We start from the raw sequence: 19,280 nt of genomic DNA, 5'->3' as shown, positions 1-19,280 counted from the left end.
TCATCATCATCATCATCATCATCATCATCATCATCATCATCATCATCTCAGTTACTTGGGCTCAAATCTTTAAAGTAATCTTTGATTCTTCTCTTTCCCCATCTTCTGATCCTAACACCTATCAAATTTCTTGCTAAGTCTTATTGAATGTACCTACACAATCTATTCCACTTTTCTTCCCTTATTACTTGTTATCATCTTAATTCACCTTGTTATCATCTTAATACTTATATCACTTCTAAAGTGAGCTAATAATATAGGCTCTCAACTGGATTCTCTGACACCTGTTTCTCCTTTCTCCAATCCATTCTTCACTCAGTTGGCAAAATGACCATGTCATTCAAAAATCTTCATTGACTCCCTATTGCCTCTAAGATAGATTATAAACTTCTGAATCAACCAATCAGCCAAAAAGCATTTGTAGGGGGTGCAGTAGATGGAGCATTGTGCCTGGAGTCCAGAAAGATTCCCCTTTGTGAGTTCAGATCTGGCTCAGACACTTACTAGCTGTGTGACCTCAGGCAAGTAAGTTACTTACCCTGTTTGCCTCAGTTTTCTCATCTGTAAAATGAGTTGGAGAAGGAAATTGCAAACTCCTCTAGTATCTTTGCCAAGAAAACTCCAAATGGGGTCACAAAGAGTAGGACATGACTAAAAAAAAGACTCAGTGACATCAATGTATTTAGTGCTAAGCTCTAGGGTTACAGAGAGAAGCAAAAATAGTTCCTGCTTTCACTAAATTTACAATCTAAGGAGAAAACACATAAATAAGAACATGCATGATTCATACACAATATACAGAAATTAAGGCAAGTTACTAGCATCCTACAGAAGCTTGGTTTGTTCCTTGAAGGAAGCTAAGGATTCTAAAAGCTGGAGGTAAAGAAGGAGAACTCTTCAGGAATGGGGGATAAACAATACAAGGAGAGGGGGGGGGGAGACGTAGTGTCATATGTGAGGAAGGCACAGAAGACGAATGATGCAAATATGTTTTGGGAGCAGGATTTGAGCCTGCAGTTCTCATAATTCCATGTCCAGAATTCATCCCATTCCACCAAACTGCCTTTCTAATGCTTCATCTGGGAATCATCTGCATAACAATCCTGGCCAAATTCATAGGAGGTGATGAGATCATCAAGCAAGATAGTATGGAGGTAACAGAAACAAGGACCCAAGACAGAGCCTCAATCTGCAACCACAATTAATGGGCATCACATAGATGGTTATACAGCAAAGAACCATGAGATGGAGCATTCAGAAGGAGAATGAACCGTTAGAAAGCAGGGTCATGAAAACCCAGAGAAGAGATAATATCTATGAACTGATCAAGAGTGGAGAAGGCTACAGAAAGATCAAAAAGGAGGACTGGTAAAAAGGCCATTAGGCAATTCAGGGACCATGGGTAACTTCGGGAAGAACAGTTTTAATTGAATGAGGAGGTCAGACTGAAGTTTAGAAGGGAGAAGAAAGTGGAAACATTTAGTATAGACAACTTTTTCAAGGAGTTCAGCTCAGAAAGAGGGAGATCTATAGCATGATTTATAGCAGGGATGGTAGGATCAAGTGAGGGTTGTATCCAACTTTCTTCCTCCTCCTTATCATAGTCTACTTTGTACCATCCTTTATCTGTTCACATGTAATATCTCCTATCCCTCTCTTCCTATCCGTCCTCCCAAATTGTCACCTGTAGTATAAGCTCCCTGGAGGAACTGGGTATTATGTTCTCAGCATTAAGCACAACTCAGAAGATTCTTAGTAAATGTTGAATCTTGAATTAGAACTACCAAGGCACAGGGCCTATGTATGAGAAAAAATGCCTCTAGCTGGAGCAAGGAAACACTGCTTTTCCTCCAAGTTACTAATCAAAAATTACCTCTGCAATGGATGGGTGCATCCATCATGATTTTTTTCTACTGAATGCCACTGTTGGGCACATGCTTTGTATTCTGGGGAATTGATGATACATTCCATTAATGAAGGAGACATTGAACTCTTGCACAGATTTTATAACTATTTAAATCTTAATGGAAAAATCAGCAGACATGGAGGACAAAGTTAGATTCTTTGGAAACATTCCAGACAGGGTTAGATGGCTGACAGGGACATTTTGTAAAGGATTCCTGTACCATGCAAGGCACTGGGCCAGATGACCTCTACAGTTTCCCCAAGATATGAATTAAGTGTCTTCTATGGGCAAGGTACTCTTGATTACTGGGTCATTACTACCACCAGGTACCTGACAAGGGCAGCATCATGCAAATATGTCATTTGAGTCGATTTTTGATATCCCAAATAAAAGCAAACTCACTTCTACAGTCACACTGAAGGACACCTAAAATTGGTTCTTCTAATCAAAGGGTAAAGCATTTTACACAGTGTCTAAGAACTACAGGCCTGCAAAACTAAGTGAATACAATGACCAAATGCTTTATGGGAACAGTAAAAAAACAAACAAAAGAAACCCCAAAGCTGCATCATCAGGGTTTGCTTCACAGCCACATTCCATCTCTTGTTGACCTGATAAGGCCATTTTAAGTTCTGACTTACCTACTCCTTTAAGGGTAGGATGGATAGAGCTCCAGACACCAACACCGCCCATCCTTAGCCTTTGTCCAATGGCAAACTCCAGATGAAGCAAGGGGATACCCTCAAGGACCAGCAGAATGAGGAATGGGATCATGAAGGCTCCTGGAATTGAAAAAGAAGCCAGATGAGTATTTTTGATGCTAGAAGAACAGTATGAAAAAGAAACATTGTTTGGGGTCTGGAGATTCATTATAAGTGAGTTCTTTAAGCATTTCCTATAAATATTAACTTTAGGAAAGAGTCACATTATAGCAACAAGAAACAAAATAATCAGGGATCATAGGATCATGGACCAGACTGAAAAGGGACCTTAGAGACCACTGAGTCCATGAAATTTTGTTATGCAAATGAGGGAGTTGAAGCCCAGGGAGGTTATGTAATTTGCACAAAGTCAAGATTTGGAGCCAGGGCCTCCAATTTCAGGGAAAATGTGCTTTCTACCATATCATGATGCTGTTTAGTCAATCAACCAACAAATATTTATTGATCTCCTACAGTTATCCCTTCCACATGGAACTTTCCCCATCATGGCTTCGATACATCAAGGGTCGACTTAAGAAATAAATGGAAATTTGGAAGGAGTTTTGCAGAAGCTACAGACAACATTTTAAGGCCAGTAGGTGACACAGAAAAAGTTTAGGGGCAGCTAGGGGGTGCAGTGAATAGAGCACCAGCCCCGGAGTCAGAAGGACCTGAATTCAAATGCTGCCTCAGACACTTAACTCTTACTAGCCATGTGACCTTGGGCAAGTCACTTAACCCCAACTGCCCTGCCTTCCCCCCTCCAAAAAGTAAAAAAAAAAAAAAGTTTAGAAATTGAAAAATGCATAAAACATATGTATAGTATTGTATAATATCAACATATTTTATCTTTTAGAACCATAAATATACACAATTTCATTTTTAAAGTTAAAATAAGTAAAAAGTTAAAGTTTTCAAAAAGAACGTGAACCTCAGCAGACCACAGACATTTTATGCAAGTTTTCCATATGGGTTTCCCATAGCGGGGCACACCCCTAATCCTGCAATATGGAAAGAATAACTACTCTGTGTCAAGTATTATAGACCTACAAGGTAGTATAAAGCATGATCTCTGTTATCTGGGGGCATAAAATCCAGTTGGAAGGATACAATGTAAATGTAGGATCACCTATCTAAAATTGAGAGAGATTGTAGAGGCCATGTCCCTTCCATTTTTTCAGAAGAGAAAACTAAGACCTAGAATGGTAAATAACTTGTCTAAAGTCATATAGATAGTGGGCATAAAGGCAGGATTTGAACATGGGTCTTGAAGCTCCAGAGTCAGCACTCATTCTTCTAAACCACATTGCCTCCCTTCTAAAATAACACAAACAGTTAACAGCAGAGTTAAATGAAATAATGGCAATATAAGAGATATCCCTGTGTGTGAATATGATCCATTGTTTAATAAATATAGACAATGAGTGCTATTATGAGTTCAAAGAGCAAATAACAAAAAACAACTATTTTAATCTGGAAAGGCTTCACAAAGACACCACGATTTGAGTTGGGCCCTGAAAGATGTATTGGATTTGAAAAGGCAGAAAATTAAAGTGTTCCCCAAAACAACACAACTTGCCCTTTTCCTTTTCAACTTTGGACCTAGCTCATTGTCCATCTTTATTGTCTGTCACAGACATAAATATGTTTCAAATCTAGTCAATAGACATTCTTCATCTACTTGATCTTTCCTGTATGGATAGATGGGTCAAACTCCTTTGAGTGACTGATTACTGAAATCTTCTAGGAAGTTCCGCAATGCTTTGTGACTTGATGCAATCCATTCAATGTCATGTCAAACCAGAGCACCTGGAGGACCTCACCATCCACGGGGAATCCTTCTTCACTTTGGATTAGGCACTCTTCTATCACAATGGCAAATATTTCTGGCAAGCATACATCTCTCTGTTCTGTACACTATCTGACATTTATCATTAGGATAGGATTGTTGAACAGGATTATTTCTGATCTCTAAATCATATGATAGAGTTTCTTATAAGCAGCTAATATATCCATGATGTCTGTTAGCATATGTATTAGTAAGAACCACCATGATCCAGTAAACTAATTAGTTGTGCTAGGTAATAAATAGTCTTTTGGGTTTGTTTGTTTGTTTTTTAAGTCCCAAGCAGAAACAAACAGTATGCTTTTATACTCAGATTTATATCACTATCATGGCTTCTCTACATTGTCTTTGAAGCCAATTTCAAACAAGTTTTTAAAAATCAAGAATATATTTACTAGTTCATTCATTTAGTGAACATTTATTAATTTAACTGAACTTTTAAAATTTGAAATGAGTATGCCTCCATTATCTATATCAGAGGGAAATTATGCCTCAATTATGATCTGGCAAAGGTTAGAATGTTAATATTTAGCAAATGTTTCTAAAACCTTGTCAGCTGTGTATGAGTATCATGAGGACCATATCAGGATTAAAGTTCAGCCATTTCCTGAAGCAACAGAGTGATAAACATTTCCAAATATATAACTTAAATGGTTTTCTGTGGACTCAAGCATTAGGACTGGTCCTAATCTTTGATGAGGAAACTGCAAGGCTTTGCTTTCCTTGTTTATTCACACACCGATAATTTTAGATAACTCTGTGGCAGGGAATTTCTTCTTCATATCACCATATCTGATTGAAAGGTTTGAGTTAAGGAACCACAAAGGCAAGTGACAACTGTACCTTTTTCCTTACCTTTATAAATCATTCAAAAAAGTTGTGCTGGGGTGGGGGACAGGGAGTCTGGCACATATACAGAGTGCTTGGGACAATGTCTTTCTACATGGAGAAGCTAAGGAACTTGCTTCTAGGAGAGTCATGATGATGACAGGTAAGGAGAAAGCTTTAGAGAGACTTCAGAGAATGGATAGGCATCCTATAGAACTGGTCCTGGTCTGTTTATAGAAGATTCTTTGATCAACTATTAAGATGGTGAAAAGACTTTAGCTATCTTCTACCAATTATCCAGTCAGAGACTATAGTGGTAGAGGCCCTGAAGGCTCCTTCCCTCTGAGAACATACAACCCTCACTCCTTGGCCTCTACATTTATTGCTCTCCATTCTCTGGTGAAGGGAGCAGAATCTCTTCTGAAAGCATTATTCCTGAGATTGTTTTCTTCTTGGTTGATCTGAAGTCATACCTTACTCTTAAGCTGAAGAGCTCATTTACTCTTATGAATCCTAAAAGATGTAACTTCCCCAATTTCTATTTTAATATTACCTTTATAAACTTTTGCTCAATATTCACAGTTGTCTTTTGCGTGACCAGTTTTTTGTGGAAGAGAGATAGCTGTCTAAGAGTAACCATTATCCTCCCTTTTAAAGTGAACAAGGAAAGTGGCTTTTATTCTTAAACCCTAAAAGAGAGCATCATATCACTACACTTCAAGTATTTGAAGTGTGGTAAACTGATGTAATTCTAGCCCAGTAAACCTGTTGGAGATAGGAGAATCTTAAAGGATCAAGCACCCAACTGTAGTCCTCTTGCTCCCCCATAAAAACAAAAGTCACAGTAGCCCTTGGAGACTGATGAGGTTCAGATCTCAGGTCAGCTGTCTAAATTTATCCCCATAACACAGGCTGTGCTGAGTTTCTGTAGACTGGGGTTCAAACTACTGCATAAGCCAATCTACTTTACGTATACATTACATAAAAAAGAACAAAGGAAAATGGATCAACTATAACCAGTCCTATACCCATGGAGAGAATGGACATGGCAATGAGATCACGGATCCATTGAAATACTGAATAATTTAGTTAATGCACATACATAGCAGAAATACAAATCAAGGTGACAGAATAACACAAAAGCCAGGGATTTCATGAGACCAGAAATAAGCGAGATTTGAATAAAAGCTTAGAAAATGTGTTACTATGGGGAGGCTAGGTGGCTCAGTGAGTGAGAGCTCCAGCCCCAGAGTCAGGAGAACCCTGAACCAGGATCGGTTCAGGCCTCAGATACTTAATACCCACACAAAAAGCCTGGCTGTATAACCTTGGGCAAGTTACTTAACCCCAATTGCTTTAAAAGAAAAAAGAAAAAGAAAATGTGTTATTATAGAAGAAATTGAGATATAATTAACCTTTTCTTCATGCAACATTTTGCCATTATGGTCCAGGATTTTGCAGCCTTGGATACATGGCAAAGTTCTGAGCACCTGAAGATGAAGGCTGCAAAGTTTCTAACAAGTGCCTAATGTCATAAATGAACTGCATGTGCTGTAGGAAATGGGAGTGTTAGATCTAGCTGCCTGGGTGAGTCAGGAAAACCTGAGTTCAAATTTGGCCTCAGACACTAGCTGTGTGACCCTGGGTAAGGCACTTCCACCTCTGCCTTAGTTTTCTTAACTGTAAAATGAGGAAAATAATAGTACTTCCCTCCCAGGGTTGTTGTGAGGGTCAAGTAAGGTGACTTACAGAAGGCAGCTTGATAAATGCCTGCTTCCTTCCTTCTTTGGCTTCCTCCTGTATTTCTTTTCTTCTAAAGTTTAATGTGTGCTAGAAAACTGATAAAAAAAAAAGGTACCATAGAGTCCTCAGCTGTCGTTTGGTGGTAACCTTTTAGAGAGTAGTCGTTTAGTCATTTTTCAACTATGTTTGAGTCTTCCTGACCCTGTTTTGCATTTTCTTGCAAAGATACTTAAGTTTACCATGTCTTTCTCCAGCTCATTTTATAGACAAGAAAAACAGGGATAAGTAACTTGCCCAAGGTCACATGACTAGTGAGTGCTGGAGACCAGATCTGAACTCAGGAAGATGAACCTGACTCTAGCCTTGGTGTTCTATCCGTGTCACCTGTCAGCTGTCCCTTTTATAAGGTAAATGATCGGCTTTTTTTGTAGTCCTGTTTTCCTTTTTTTTCTTCATCACACAGATGCAGAGAACAGATGTCCTGTGAATTCTTAGAAAACAGAAAATTTAAGAATCCCTGTGCCAGGATAAATATGCTGAACATTCTACTCATTTAAGAATCTGTCTGTCTCTTTAACTATATCTGTGTGAAGGCTTGAATGTACACTTTGTTGTCACCATGCAATGTATCAGACTACAAAGAGCTGGCTCAGTCTACTCATTAAGAACTCCTTCTTGCCCATTCATCAATGGGCATTGTGGTAACCTTTCTTGGTTGTGGGCAGGAGGATTTAGTTGGTAATATAAGCAGTATGTGTCAAAGACAAGATCTTATTATGGAAAAGCAAGTATTTGAACTAAAGTCCTAACAACTAACCATGTTCCTGGTTGCCTGGTTGCATTTACTGATGATTGGGATGCAGCTGAGAGTGAGTACCATAGAGAGAATATTCCATTTCTCCTTTCTCTTGTACAAAGCAAATACGGTACAGTTAGCTCAAGGTCCCCTCCCCTTTCTGCCTCCCATACCATTCCAGTCTCTCTAAAAGAAAAAAACAAGAACCAAGGAAGCTGTGGGCACCTATTAGGAACTTTGCAGCCTTCCTCTTCAGGTGCTCAGAACTTTGCCATGTGTCCAAGGCTGCAAAATCCTGTGCCACTTTCATTGTTTAATGATGAATTGTTACTTTGATTTAAAAAAAAAACAACACTGAGCTGAAAGTGATCATGAATCTTGACATTTGTTGGTTTTGTCTAGGGTTTATAATAGATTCGTGGCATATTCCTTCAGGCCAATTACCTCATAATTCTCATTAACTTCAGTCATAACTCATCAGAAACTGGCAGAATGGAACTCTCTCTTAATCAATTGAATGTCCATTCAAGTAAGTGTAAGATAAGGTAGTTTCTAAATTCAATTAGATCTGACAATTAGATCTGTTGTGATAGTTGTTCATTTGGGTCTGATTCCAGGACCCCATTTGGGGTTTTCTTGGCAAAGATATCAGAGTGGTTGGCCATTTCCTTCTCCAGCTCATTTTACAGATGAGGCAACTGAGGCAAACAGGGTGAAGTAACTTGACCAGGGTCACACAGCTAGTATGTGTCTGAGGCCAGATTTGAACTTAGGAAGATGAGTCTTCTTGATTCTAGGTCTAGCACTCTTATCCACTCACCACCTAGCTAGCAAATACTTATTAAGTGCTTTTTATGTGTAAGGCAATGTGCTACATGCTAGAAATGCAAAGATGAAAAAACTAAAATAAACCCAGTCCCTGCTCTCAAGGACCTTACATTCTACTTATATCTTCACACGAGGGTAAATAGGTCAGTAAATGAGGATGGTATTAAATCCCTCCTTAGATGTCTCAAATGAGTAATAAGTAACCCATTCAAGCTCATAGGCTTGGCCTATTCAGAAGAAAACTCAGACCTCCATCTTCTCGATTACACTACTTCTTATCTTAGGATTTTGCATTAACTCTAAGAGAAAACTGGTGACACCTTTACCTGGGAGATGTCCATTGTCAGTAAACCACCAATTTCATTATAGGTCTGGGCTCTGGGGTACACCAAACCACAAAGCTTTAAACATTTTTAAGGCAATAGGTTTGTAGCTCTCTTTACTAACAACATTAACAATTTACTTCTACATCTTGTCCATTGTTTTCCAGTCTTTGTAATCTTAGCTGCAAACTAAGTCATGCAATTGATGTTACTTTCTATCTGTGTGCCATTCAGAACAGGAACCTTGAAAAACAGGATGTATTATTTAAGGTTGGCAGCCTCCCTAGAAGCTAAAATGTCCTGAGTAAATAGTCATTGTAAATCTACAACTAACCATGTCCCTGGTTGCTAGTACCTTTTCTGATAACTGGGTTGCAGTTGAGAATGAGTACCATATTTTTTTATTTTGTTTCATTTTGAATGTTTCATTTCTCCTTCCTCTTGTTCAAAGTATGATACAATTAGTTCAAGGTCCCCTCTCTGCCTCTCATACCATTCTAGTCTCTCTAAAATGAGAAGAAAAAACAACCAAGAAAGCTGTCATAAAATAACAAATTCAACATAAACCATGTGCCTTAGAGAGAAATCATTTTAAGTAGTTTCATCAATGTATGTTCTCCCCAGAATCAGAGTCTGCTGAGAGACATTATACCACAGTAAGGTAGGCAGTGTGGTACAGTGGGAAAAAATAACTAGACCCAGAGTCATAGGACTTTAGTTCAAACACTTGCTTTTCCTGTCTCGGACACATACTGCTTGTATTAACAACGAAGCCCCTCCTGCCCCAAGCAATCCCTAAAACTATGAGTTATTGATGAGTTAGCTACTCAGTTCAGCTGTTTTTTCAGTCATGTACTACTCTTCACGACCCCATTTGGTGTTTTTAAAGATACTGGAGTGGTTTGTCATTTTTCTTTTTACAGATGAAGAAGCTGAGGCAAACAAGAATAAGTGACCTGCCCAGGGACATACAGCTTGTAAGTGTCTGAGGACAGATTTGAATTCAGCAAGATGAGTTTTCCTGACGCCAGCCCCAGCATTCTACCACTGCACAACCCAGCTGCCCTGGTTGGTTATATGAATGTGTAAAAAGTCAGTTTGGGGGCAGTTAGGTGGCACAGTGAATAGAGAACCAGCCCTGGAGTCAGGAGGACCTGAGTTCAAATGGGGCCTCAGACACAAAAAACTAGCCGTGTGACCTTGGGCAAGTCACTTAACCCCAATTGCCCAACCTTCCCCCCTCCAAAAAGAAAAAAATAAAGTAGTGAGTTTTAACTGATGGGGAGTTTCTCATACCAGTGAAATCGTGAGAGGATATAAAGAAGGAAAGATGATAGAGAAAGAGGGAAGGAATGAGGAAAAAAGGGAAAGAGGAATTCTCTAAGGTAAAGGAACCTCTGCTCTGGGCTAGGTGGACTGATGGATGATGCCTTGGGGGCACCAAGGAATCAGAGAACTAAGATTGTTTTGTTTTGTTTTATTTTTTTATTGAAATGGTGACTTTAGAGAGAGTAGGCAAGGAAAATGAAGGTGATTCAGAGTGGTAAAGCTATGGAATTAGCCTATTAGAACAGCCTTAGGAGAAGAACTGGAGAAAAGAGGTAAAAAGAAAAGAGGAAAAGTCAAGTCTTAGGGGAAGAGGAAGGAAGGGATGTGTTACTGGATATTGAAGTTTACCTAAGAGAATTAGTGAAAGTGTGTCAGAGATTTCTTAAGGACAGAGCCCAGGGAAGTTGGCTCAGTTCTCAGGTCAGATACTGACCACACTGCTGTTATTTGTCCTTCGTTCTCAAAGAGGAACGTGACATCAGGGAGGTGATGCCATGGCATGCAAGTGAATTGAACTTAAGTAAGACAGGGCTGTGCAAAGTCACCAGCCTCACTTTCTCCTCCAGAGTCATCTGGGTCCAGTGACGAGATATAGATCAGGACGACTGGAGATGGCTCTGAATGCAATGGGGGACTTTGGTCTTCTTAAACTAGGGTCTTTGACAGATTTCAGCTTGTCCGAGGCAATTCCCATTCAGTGATTAAGGCTCAGTAAGAAAAGAGGCAGAGAATGGCCTCTTTCACCTAATTAAAAAAATTCAGTTTGGGAAAGGAAGACCCTCAGGATTTCTGGTCAAAACAGAAACAATTGCTATTTACATTTACTCTGAGCCATCAGGGTCCAAAAAACGACCCAGTGAGGGTCTGCCTGAGACCTGTTGTTGGCCAATCGATGAGAACCAGAGTGATTTGCTTTTAAGGCTTGGTCCGTAGGAAACACATCTAGCCTGTAAAACTCCAAGATGTTTTGGGAAATTTCAATGATCAAAATGTATATTCCTTTGGGCAGAGCAGGTAAAGATATGATACCAATGTGGTCAGAGGGAAGGGAAGGGAAGGGAAGGGAAGGGAAGGGAAGGGAAGGGAAGGACAGACAATTTTGACCTGAAACTGCATGGAATGCACCTGAAACAGAGGGAAAAGAGATTCCAATTCTTGGAGGCCTAGAGAGAATTTTGAAGATCATCCGGAAACAGCTGGGATAAAGAGGAAGGGTCATGAAACTGGAAAGGAATAAAAGCATAGAAGTTCCCGGAAGAGCACTGCTCAATGTTTTAAATGTATGCCAAGCTAACTGAATAGCAGGATGCTAGATGTGGCATTTACCTCTGCTAATAGCCTGGGGAGCCTGGCTGGCTAGAAGGGACCTGGCTTCTGGGGACTGCTTGGAAGGGGGCTCCTATTTCCTATTTACGTAGACTAATATCTATCAATGTCAAAGAACACTAATCTACCATTACATAGCTCTGATATCTTAGGGACTTGGTTAGGCAACCCTGCCAATTCCTTCATTTCTGTAATTTGATCAATTTCTCTGTTGTTGTTTGGTCATTTTTCAGTCTTGTTCTACTCTTTGTGAGCCCATTTGGGGTTTTCTTGACAGAGATACAGGACTCATTTGCCATTTCCTTCTCCAGGTCATTTTCCAGATGAGGAAACCGAGGCAAACAGGGTAAGTGACTTGCCCAGGGTCACATAACTAGTAAGTGTCTGAGGCCACATTTGAACTCAGGTCTTCCTGACTCTGGACCTGGAACCTCTATCCACTTCACCAACCAGCTGCCTCAAGACTTCTGTAGTGATATTTTTGGTGGTTTCTCAAAGAATGAATCAGATTGAGGCTTTGCGCAGGCTTTGCTCATTCCCTGTGATAAATTTGATACCTTTAAGAACTAAATTAACTTTTTGAAGCATGTAGAGAAATATAGGCATTGACCAAATGGAGGTAAGGTAAAGAAGATCTAGGTCTAAATACTTCCTTTGCTGTTTATTGCTGGTGTGACGTTTAGCAAGTCCTTGTGGGGTATTGTGAACAGAATGCTGGACTTGGCATCAGGAACCAGGGCTCAAATCCTGCCTCAGACTATGACCTTGGGCAAGTCACTTCACCTGAAAAATGAGGGGGTAGGGCTCAACAACCTCCAAGTCTCCTTTCACCTCTAAATCTATGACCACTATGATCCACATCTGGAAAATGAAGAGTTTGGTAGATCCTTTTCTCTTTCTGCTCTCTGGCCACCTCCTTTGCAGCCTCACCAACCACCTTTCCTCTCTCTGCCCCTCCAGTTCTGGAACCAGGAACCATATACACATCAACTCTGCCATTGTTCCTGGATGAGTTGTTTCATTTTATGCTTTTCATGGACCCACTCACCATCCTTGGGAACTTGCCTGATCAAAGTGCCCCTTCTTAGTCAGTGCTTACCTATATGTTTTGTGTCTCCCATGAGAATATAAACTACTGAATGGCTGGAAACTTTTTTTTAATCTCTATATACAACACTTTGTACAGTGCTTGATACATAGTATTGCTCAATAAATACTTTTTCATTCATTTATTCTTTCCAGATCTATAATCTTACAATACTATGAACTGGCCTTTAGAAATTTCCTAAGGAACTTAACAGTGTCTTAGTCCCGGAGTATAGGCATTAACAGAGGAAACTTTGTTTATCTGGCCTTCTGTAAAAAAAGGGGAAGTGTGAAGCATGGTACCCAGACTGCATATCTTTGAGATATAAACACCCACACTTGTGGAGGGGAATGTGAGCCTTCCTTTACTTCTGGCTAAGTTCTAATTATCAGTTTGGAACTAAAGGGAAGTGATGAGGATGCTTTTCCCTCCCGTTTTCAAGAAGAAACAGTATTAATCATTATTAAAGTACAAACAGATCTCTGTTGCCGAGACAGATCAATGGCGCAGGAGACTCACTAAATCCTAGAGATCACATATTTGTAGATTTAGAATCCTGTGAGATAAACTACAACTGGTTCAGTATATGATGTATTGTCTTTGCTTGCCTGCTTATCAAAGGCTACCCAGTTACTCTGACTGAGAGGTTTTCAGAGGTTGAGGGAAGCTTTTCCATTTAAATAAATAACAAATAAGATTACTTTATCATTTTATCCCGGAAAAGGGGGTAGTTAGTGCTGAAAAAGGGATTTAGTGCTGAAAGGAACCTTGGAGACCAGTTAGTTCAAAGCCTTCATTTTACAGATGAGGGAACCCAGAGCAAGCAAAGCTTTCTGCCAGATGTCAAGGTCCTGAAGGACTGAGTCCTTCTTCTAGAGGATACATTTTTAGCCCTAACTCTAATATGGACCTTCCCCTCTTCCCTTTTCTGGGCCCTCACAAGCCATTCTCCCTTCCCCTCTTCCCCCACCTCCAGCACCCTGTGGTCATTAACCCCTCTCCTTGGTGACCTTCCTACCACAGTGGAGCAAGATGGACTATTACTCTCTCTGCCACCTTACCTGAGGATCCAGACCCTCAAACTGGGAGAGATCTGTAAATGGGTAAAGAATTACTGGGGATTGTTGTTGCTCTTCTCCACAACCCCAGCCTCCACATTAACTCAGCATTAACTCTTCCCTAATCCCTATTCTCTCCTGACCTTTTCCTTCTATGCACTCCTGACCCCTACACTGCTATTGAAGTATGGAAAATGGGTAGAGAGTTAAAGACTACAAGTCTGAATCTTAACTCTGTCAGTAGCCACATGTCCTTAGGCCTTTATGGGGCCTCAGTTTCCTCATCTATAAAATGAGAGGATTAGGCTAGATGACCTTTAAGATCAATTCCATTTCTAATTCTATTTTCCTATAATCCTAAATCTCTTCTTCTTACATTCTTTTCCCTCTTCTTGAATTCACTGAAATCTGCTTTCTCCCAAAGGAAGATATATCTGTTGGCATCCTTTCTAAGGATGACTATATCTCTCATACCCCTTGATACACTGGGCTGGGAGTTGGCTTATTCTTTGCCCCCCAGTGCTACTTTTAGATCCCTTCCTATTCCACCATCAGCTGCAACCACCTTTGAAGTTCTCTTCATTCTGTCTGGATCTTTGCTGCTGCCATCTATGAACCTCTGCCTCATTCTTCCTCCCCCCACCCCCCAACAGGTTTGGTGCCTGATGTGAGAACCTGAAAAGACCTTAGCTTAAAAGGGGCAAGGTCTCCCACTGCATCCTGGGCCATTTCCAGTTGTCCTGATAGATATTTGGTCACTGGATCCAGATGACTCTGGAGGAGAAAGTGAGACTGGTGACTTTGCACAGTCCTCCCTCACTCAAATAAAAGTCAACTGTAAGTCATGTCATCATTTCCCTGAAGTCATGGTCCTCTTTGAGAATGAAGGACAAATCGCACACAACCACAACCACACAACCTGGTTCATTATCTTCTACTCCATCCCACCTTCTTCCCCCACTAAAAGCACCCTAACCTTCTAGTACCTCAACTTCTTCAAATCGCTTAATCTCTGTCTGCAGTCAACCTCAAACATGAATCTTCTCCTGTCCAATCATTTTTCAGTCATGTCTGATTCTTCATGACCTATATGGAGTTTTCTTAGAAAAGATACTGTAGTAATTTGCCATTTCCTTGAGGAAAATGAGGTAAACAGGGTTAAATGACTTGTTCAAGGACACATCTAGTAAATGTCTGAGGACAGATGTGAACTCAAGAAATTGAGTCTTCTAGGTACTAGTCCACTATGTTACCTAGCTGCCCCAACCATACACAGGAGACAGTCTGCCCTCTTCTCCCCCCCCAACTTCCCCCCCAAATATTTTCTTCCAGATCTCAGAATTTCCAGTTAAGTGGTTTGTCTAAGATTACACAGCTATAAATAGCAGATCTGGGATTTGAATTCAGATCTTCTAACTCCAGATTGAGTGTGCTGCTATAGTAAATCACACCCAGTTCTAAATGTTTTTATAAGACCACTGAATTATATATTCATTAGCATAGGAAAGGCACAATGGAAAAAAAAAAAACACTGGCTTTAGGTTGAAGAAGCTGGGTTCAAATTCTGCTTTTGACACCAGCTGTTTGACTTTGGACAAGGCACATTGAAAGACCACAGAGCAAAAGAGCTGGGGTTATGACCAAGGGTAATTTACCCAGCAAAGTTAAATAAAATACTGAATGGAAAAAAATTGGACCTTTAACAAACTCAAAGACTTTAAGGTTTTTGTGACAAACCCCCCAGAACTTTAGGGAAAATTTTACATATAACATCCAGGAGAAATATTAAGTAAATATTAAAGACCAATTATAAGGGACCCAGTAAGGTCAAATTGTTCATGTTGTACATGTGAGAGTATAAGTAGTACTTCGATGACTGTCATATTATATGAGTGGTTTGAAAGAAAAGCGTAGGCTAAGCTGAGTGATGGGGTGATTCTAAAAAAATAAAACTGTGGAGGGAGAGATAAAAAGGAGTAATTATCTCATACAAATGAGGCATTCAAGGAGAAATTGATACAGAAGAAGCTAGTAGATGGGACGGCAGGTGTTGCTGGAACCTTATTCTCATCATGAATGGGTTAAAGAGGGAACAACATATATATATATAGAAGGATATAAAAGTCTTCTAAATTCAGAAAGAAATAAAAGGGCAAGGGGATAGGTTGAGAGGAGAGGATAAGGGAGGGGCTCTGGAAGGGATGGGCAGGTTAAGGAATACGAGGGCAAGGTAGTAAAGTAGAAGAAGTAAAGTAGAGGAGTGAGGAGGGATAGGGTAAACATGGTGAAAAGGATAGTGAGGAAAATTAAGAAGGAGGAAAATATAAAACAAACATTTGTAGTTTAGAATGTGAATGGGATGAATTTACCCAGAAAATGGAAATGGATAGTAGATTAAAAATTTGAATTCAATAATATATTGCTTTCAGGAAATATTATAAAAATGAGAGATAGACACAGAGATAAAATAAAGGGCAGGAGTAGAATTTAGTAGTTAAAAAAAATCAGGGATAGTAATCATGATCTCAGACAAAGTTAAAGTTAAAACAGATTTAATCCAAAGCGAAAAATAGAGAAAGTACACAATATGTCAGCAATATTATTCAATATTGTTTTAGACCATTTAAAATACCTTGACAGTATAAAATACTGAGCAAATGCCTGCCAAAACAGATGCAGGAACTATATGAACATAAACATAAAACATTTTTTATACAAATAAACTCAGATCTAAATAATCAAAGTAATATTTATTGTTCACGGGTAGTTTGTCAATATAATTTTTAAGTGACAATTTTTACCTAACTAATCTATTTATTCAATATCATCCCAATCAAATTACTAAAAAATTATTTACTGAGTTAGAAAAAAATAATAATAAAGTTCATTTGGAAGAAGAGAAGGTCAGGAACTTCAAAGAAACTAGGGAAAAAAGAAGTAAAGGGAATAGATTCAGTGGTATCAGACCTTAAGCTATATTAGAAGGTGAGAACATTGTTGAAGTGTAAAAAGAATAATTTCAATTATTTTAAATTAAAATGTACCTGTATAAATAAAACCTATGTAGCCAAGAACAGAAGGAATGCAGAAAACTGGGGGAAAACTTTCATAGATAAACTTTCAGATAAGATGTGATTGGGTTTGAATATTGCTGTGGTGTAGGAAATGATGAGCTGGTTGATTTAGAAAAATACAGAAAGACTTGGACTCATGAAGGAAGATGCCATCTACTTTCAGAGAAACATGCTAGGAGGAAATAAGCATAGTATGGTCTTATATATATATATATATGTGTGTGTGTGTGTGTGTGTGTGTGTGTATGAGTACATGTGTATATGTTTATAGATATCTATGTATATATATTCACGTTTATGTGTATGTATACATACACACTATATACATGTACATACACACAGCATGTGCATATATAGTCATACTTAATCGTAACCTTCGGGGGAGGGTGGAATAAAGTAAAATTTGCACAGCAGAGAACAAAAGAAAGCCAACAAGGAAGCAAAGAAAAACTGGACAGCTTTGAAGACAATGTGTAGTATTTATTATATAGGTTTCTAGAAATGGAAATTTGTTTTATATTGAATTCTCTCTTATGGTTTGCTTTGTACATAGCAATGTTTTTTTCTTTGCTCATTTTGTATTTAAATTTAAAATAAAAACAATTTACAATTTTTTTAAAAGGCATTTCTTAAATGCTATTTCTTAAAAACAAACAAACCCAGAGACCTGACTTTAACAGTCTTTCAAATGGTTGGAATTGACCTTAAAATTCTCTAAAATTATCGTTTGTACCAAACAACACAACAATGCCAGTATACCTGGTGGTAAATGTATAGAAGTGACTTTACTACTTTCATTCAATGAATTCAGAGCTGTGAGGAAACTTAGAGGTGATCTAGTCCAATCCCTACCTCTAACAGAAGAGGGAATAGAGACCCAGAGATGGGAGGTGCCTTGTACAAGGTACATAGGCCTTGTACATTGTAGTAAATAGTATGACAAAGGTGTTTTTGTTTTGTTTTTTTGCTTTTGGGAGGGCAGTTGGGGTTAAGTGACTTGCCCAAGGTCACATGGCTAGTTTTTGTGTGTGTGTGTGTCTGTGTGTCTGTGTGTGTGTAAGTGTCTGAGGCTGGATTTGAACTCAGGTTCTCCTGACTCCAGGGCTGGTGCTCTATTCACTGTGCCATCTAGCCACCCCAGACAAAGGTGTTCTTAAGTTGTCTATTAATAGGTTCTTTTGCAAATAGAATTCTACCTAAAATACCAGAAAGAGGAGGTTGCTAGTTGAGCCTTTAATGGACCTTTGGCAAAGGGAAGAATCCCTCTGTAGACTGTGATCACCCCCAATTTCATTTGTCATTACTCAGTTTGGTTTCTTATCTATCAGGTTTTCTTAAGGTATCACTCACACATATGTAATAAGACCACTGCTTGAGGAAGAAAAATGTATACATTTGTAAAATTAGTCTTTGGATTCCTTAGAACAGTGGTTCTCAAACATTTTGGTCTCAGGACCCTACTAAGCTCAAAGAGATTTTTAAAAAATATGTGATTGAAAGCTACTGATATTTATCATATTAGAAATTAGTATTAATGTATTTTTAAAGTATGCATTAATCCACGAAAAATGATAATCAATATAACATAAGTTTTTTTTTTTTTGCTTTTTGGAAGGCAATTGGGGTTAAGTGACTTGCCCAAAGTCACATGGATAGTTTTTGTGTCAAGTGTCTGAGGCTGGATTTGAACTCATGTCCTCCTGACTCCAGGGCCGGTGCTCTATTCACTGCACCCCCTAGCCGCCCAGCATAAGTATTTTAATAAAAATAATTCTAATTTCTAAAACAAAAAAAATTTAGTGAGGAAAAATGGCACTGTTTTACATATTTTTTGCAAATCTCTCTAATGCCTGGCTTAAAGGAAAATAGCTGGGTTCTCATATATGCTTTTGTATTCAATCTGTTGTGATAGATATGTTGTTTTGGCTGAAGTGCATGAAGAAAATCTGGCCTCAAACACATATGTAATTGGCATAATGTCAGTATTATTATGAAAACAATTTTGTCCTCATGAACTACCTGAATGGGACTTGGGGATCCCCAGGGGGATCTCAGAACACACTTTAACAATTGTAGCCGTAGGAAAAGGCAGTACAAAATTATGAGAGCAGCAACTGCAATGGACATTTCTATCATAAAATCCAAATTGCAGTGGTTTATAACCCCAGACTTTTCTTGTGCATATTATATGCTGCAGCTCCTTTCCCCAGGGGCAAATTTTCCTCACTAAAGTAGAGTGTTATCTGTATTCTCTATAGAAAGTATACATCCAGGGGCAGCTAGGTGGTACAGTGAATGGCACACCGGCCGTGGAATCAGGAGGACCTGAGCTCAAATCCGGCCTCAGACACTTGACACACTTACTAGCCGTGTGACTTTGGGTAAGTCACTTAACCCCAATTGCCCTCCAAAAAAGCAAAAAAAAAAAAAGTATA

At 39.1% G+C, this 19,280-nt stretch overlaps 1 protein-coding gene across 1 annotated transcript in view; it reads right to left on the bottom strand.

The window, feature by feature from the left end:
- Window positions 1-19,280, bottom strand: part of SLC6A19 (solute carrier family 6 member 19) — a 48,038-nt gene that overhangs the window by 26,948 nt on the left and 1,810 nt on the right. Inside the window, exon 2 of the mRNA XM_069076377.1 lies at window positions 2,548-2,688. Coding sequence (XP_068932478.1) covers window positions 2,548-2,688 — 141 coding nt within the window. The remainder of the gene's footprint in view (window positions 1-2,547; window positions 2,689-19,280) is intronic.

This window comes from Petaurus breviceps, unplaced genomic scaffold (assembly GCF_028583685.1).
Source record: "Petaurus breviceps papuanus isolate PSGF00001 unplaced genomic scaffold, PetGlider_PUasm1.0 151, whole genome shotgun sequence".
Taxonomy (NCBI): domain Eukaryota; kingdom Metazoa; phylum Chordata; class Mammalia; order Diprotodontia; family Petauridae; genus Petaurus; species Petaurus breviceps.
This window is presented reverse-complemented; position numbering and strand designations above follow the sequence as displayed.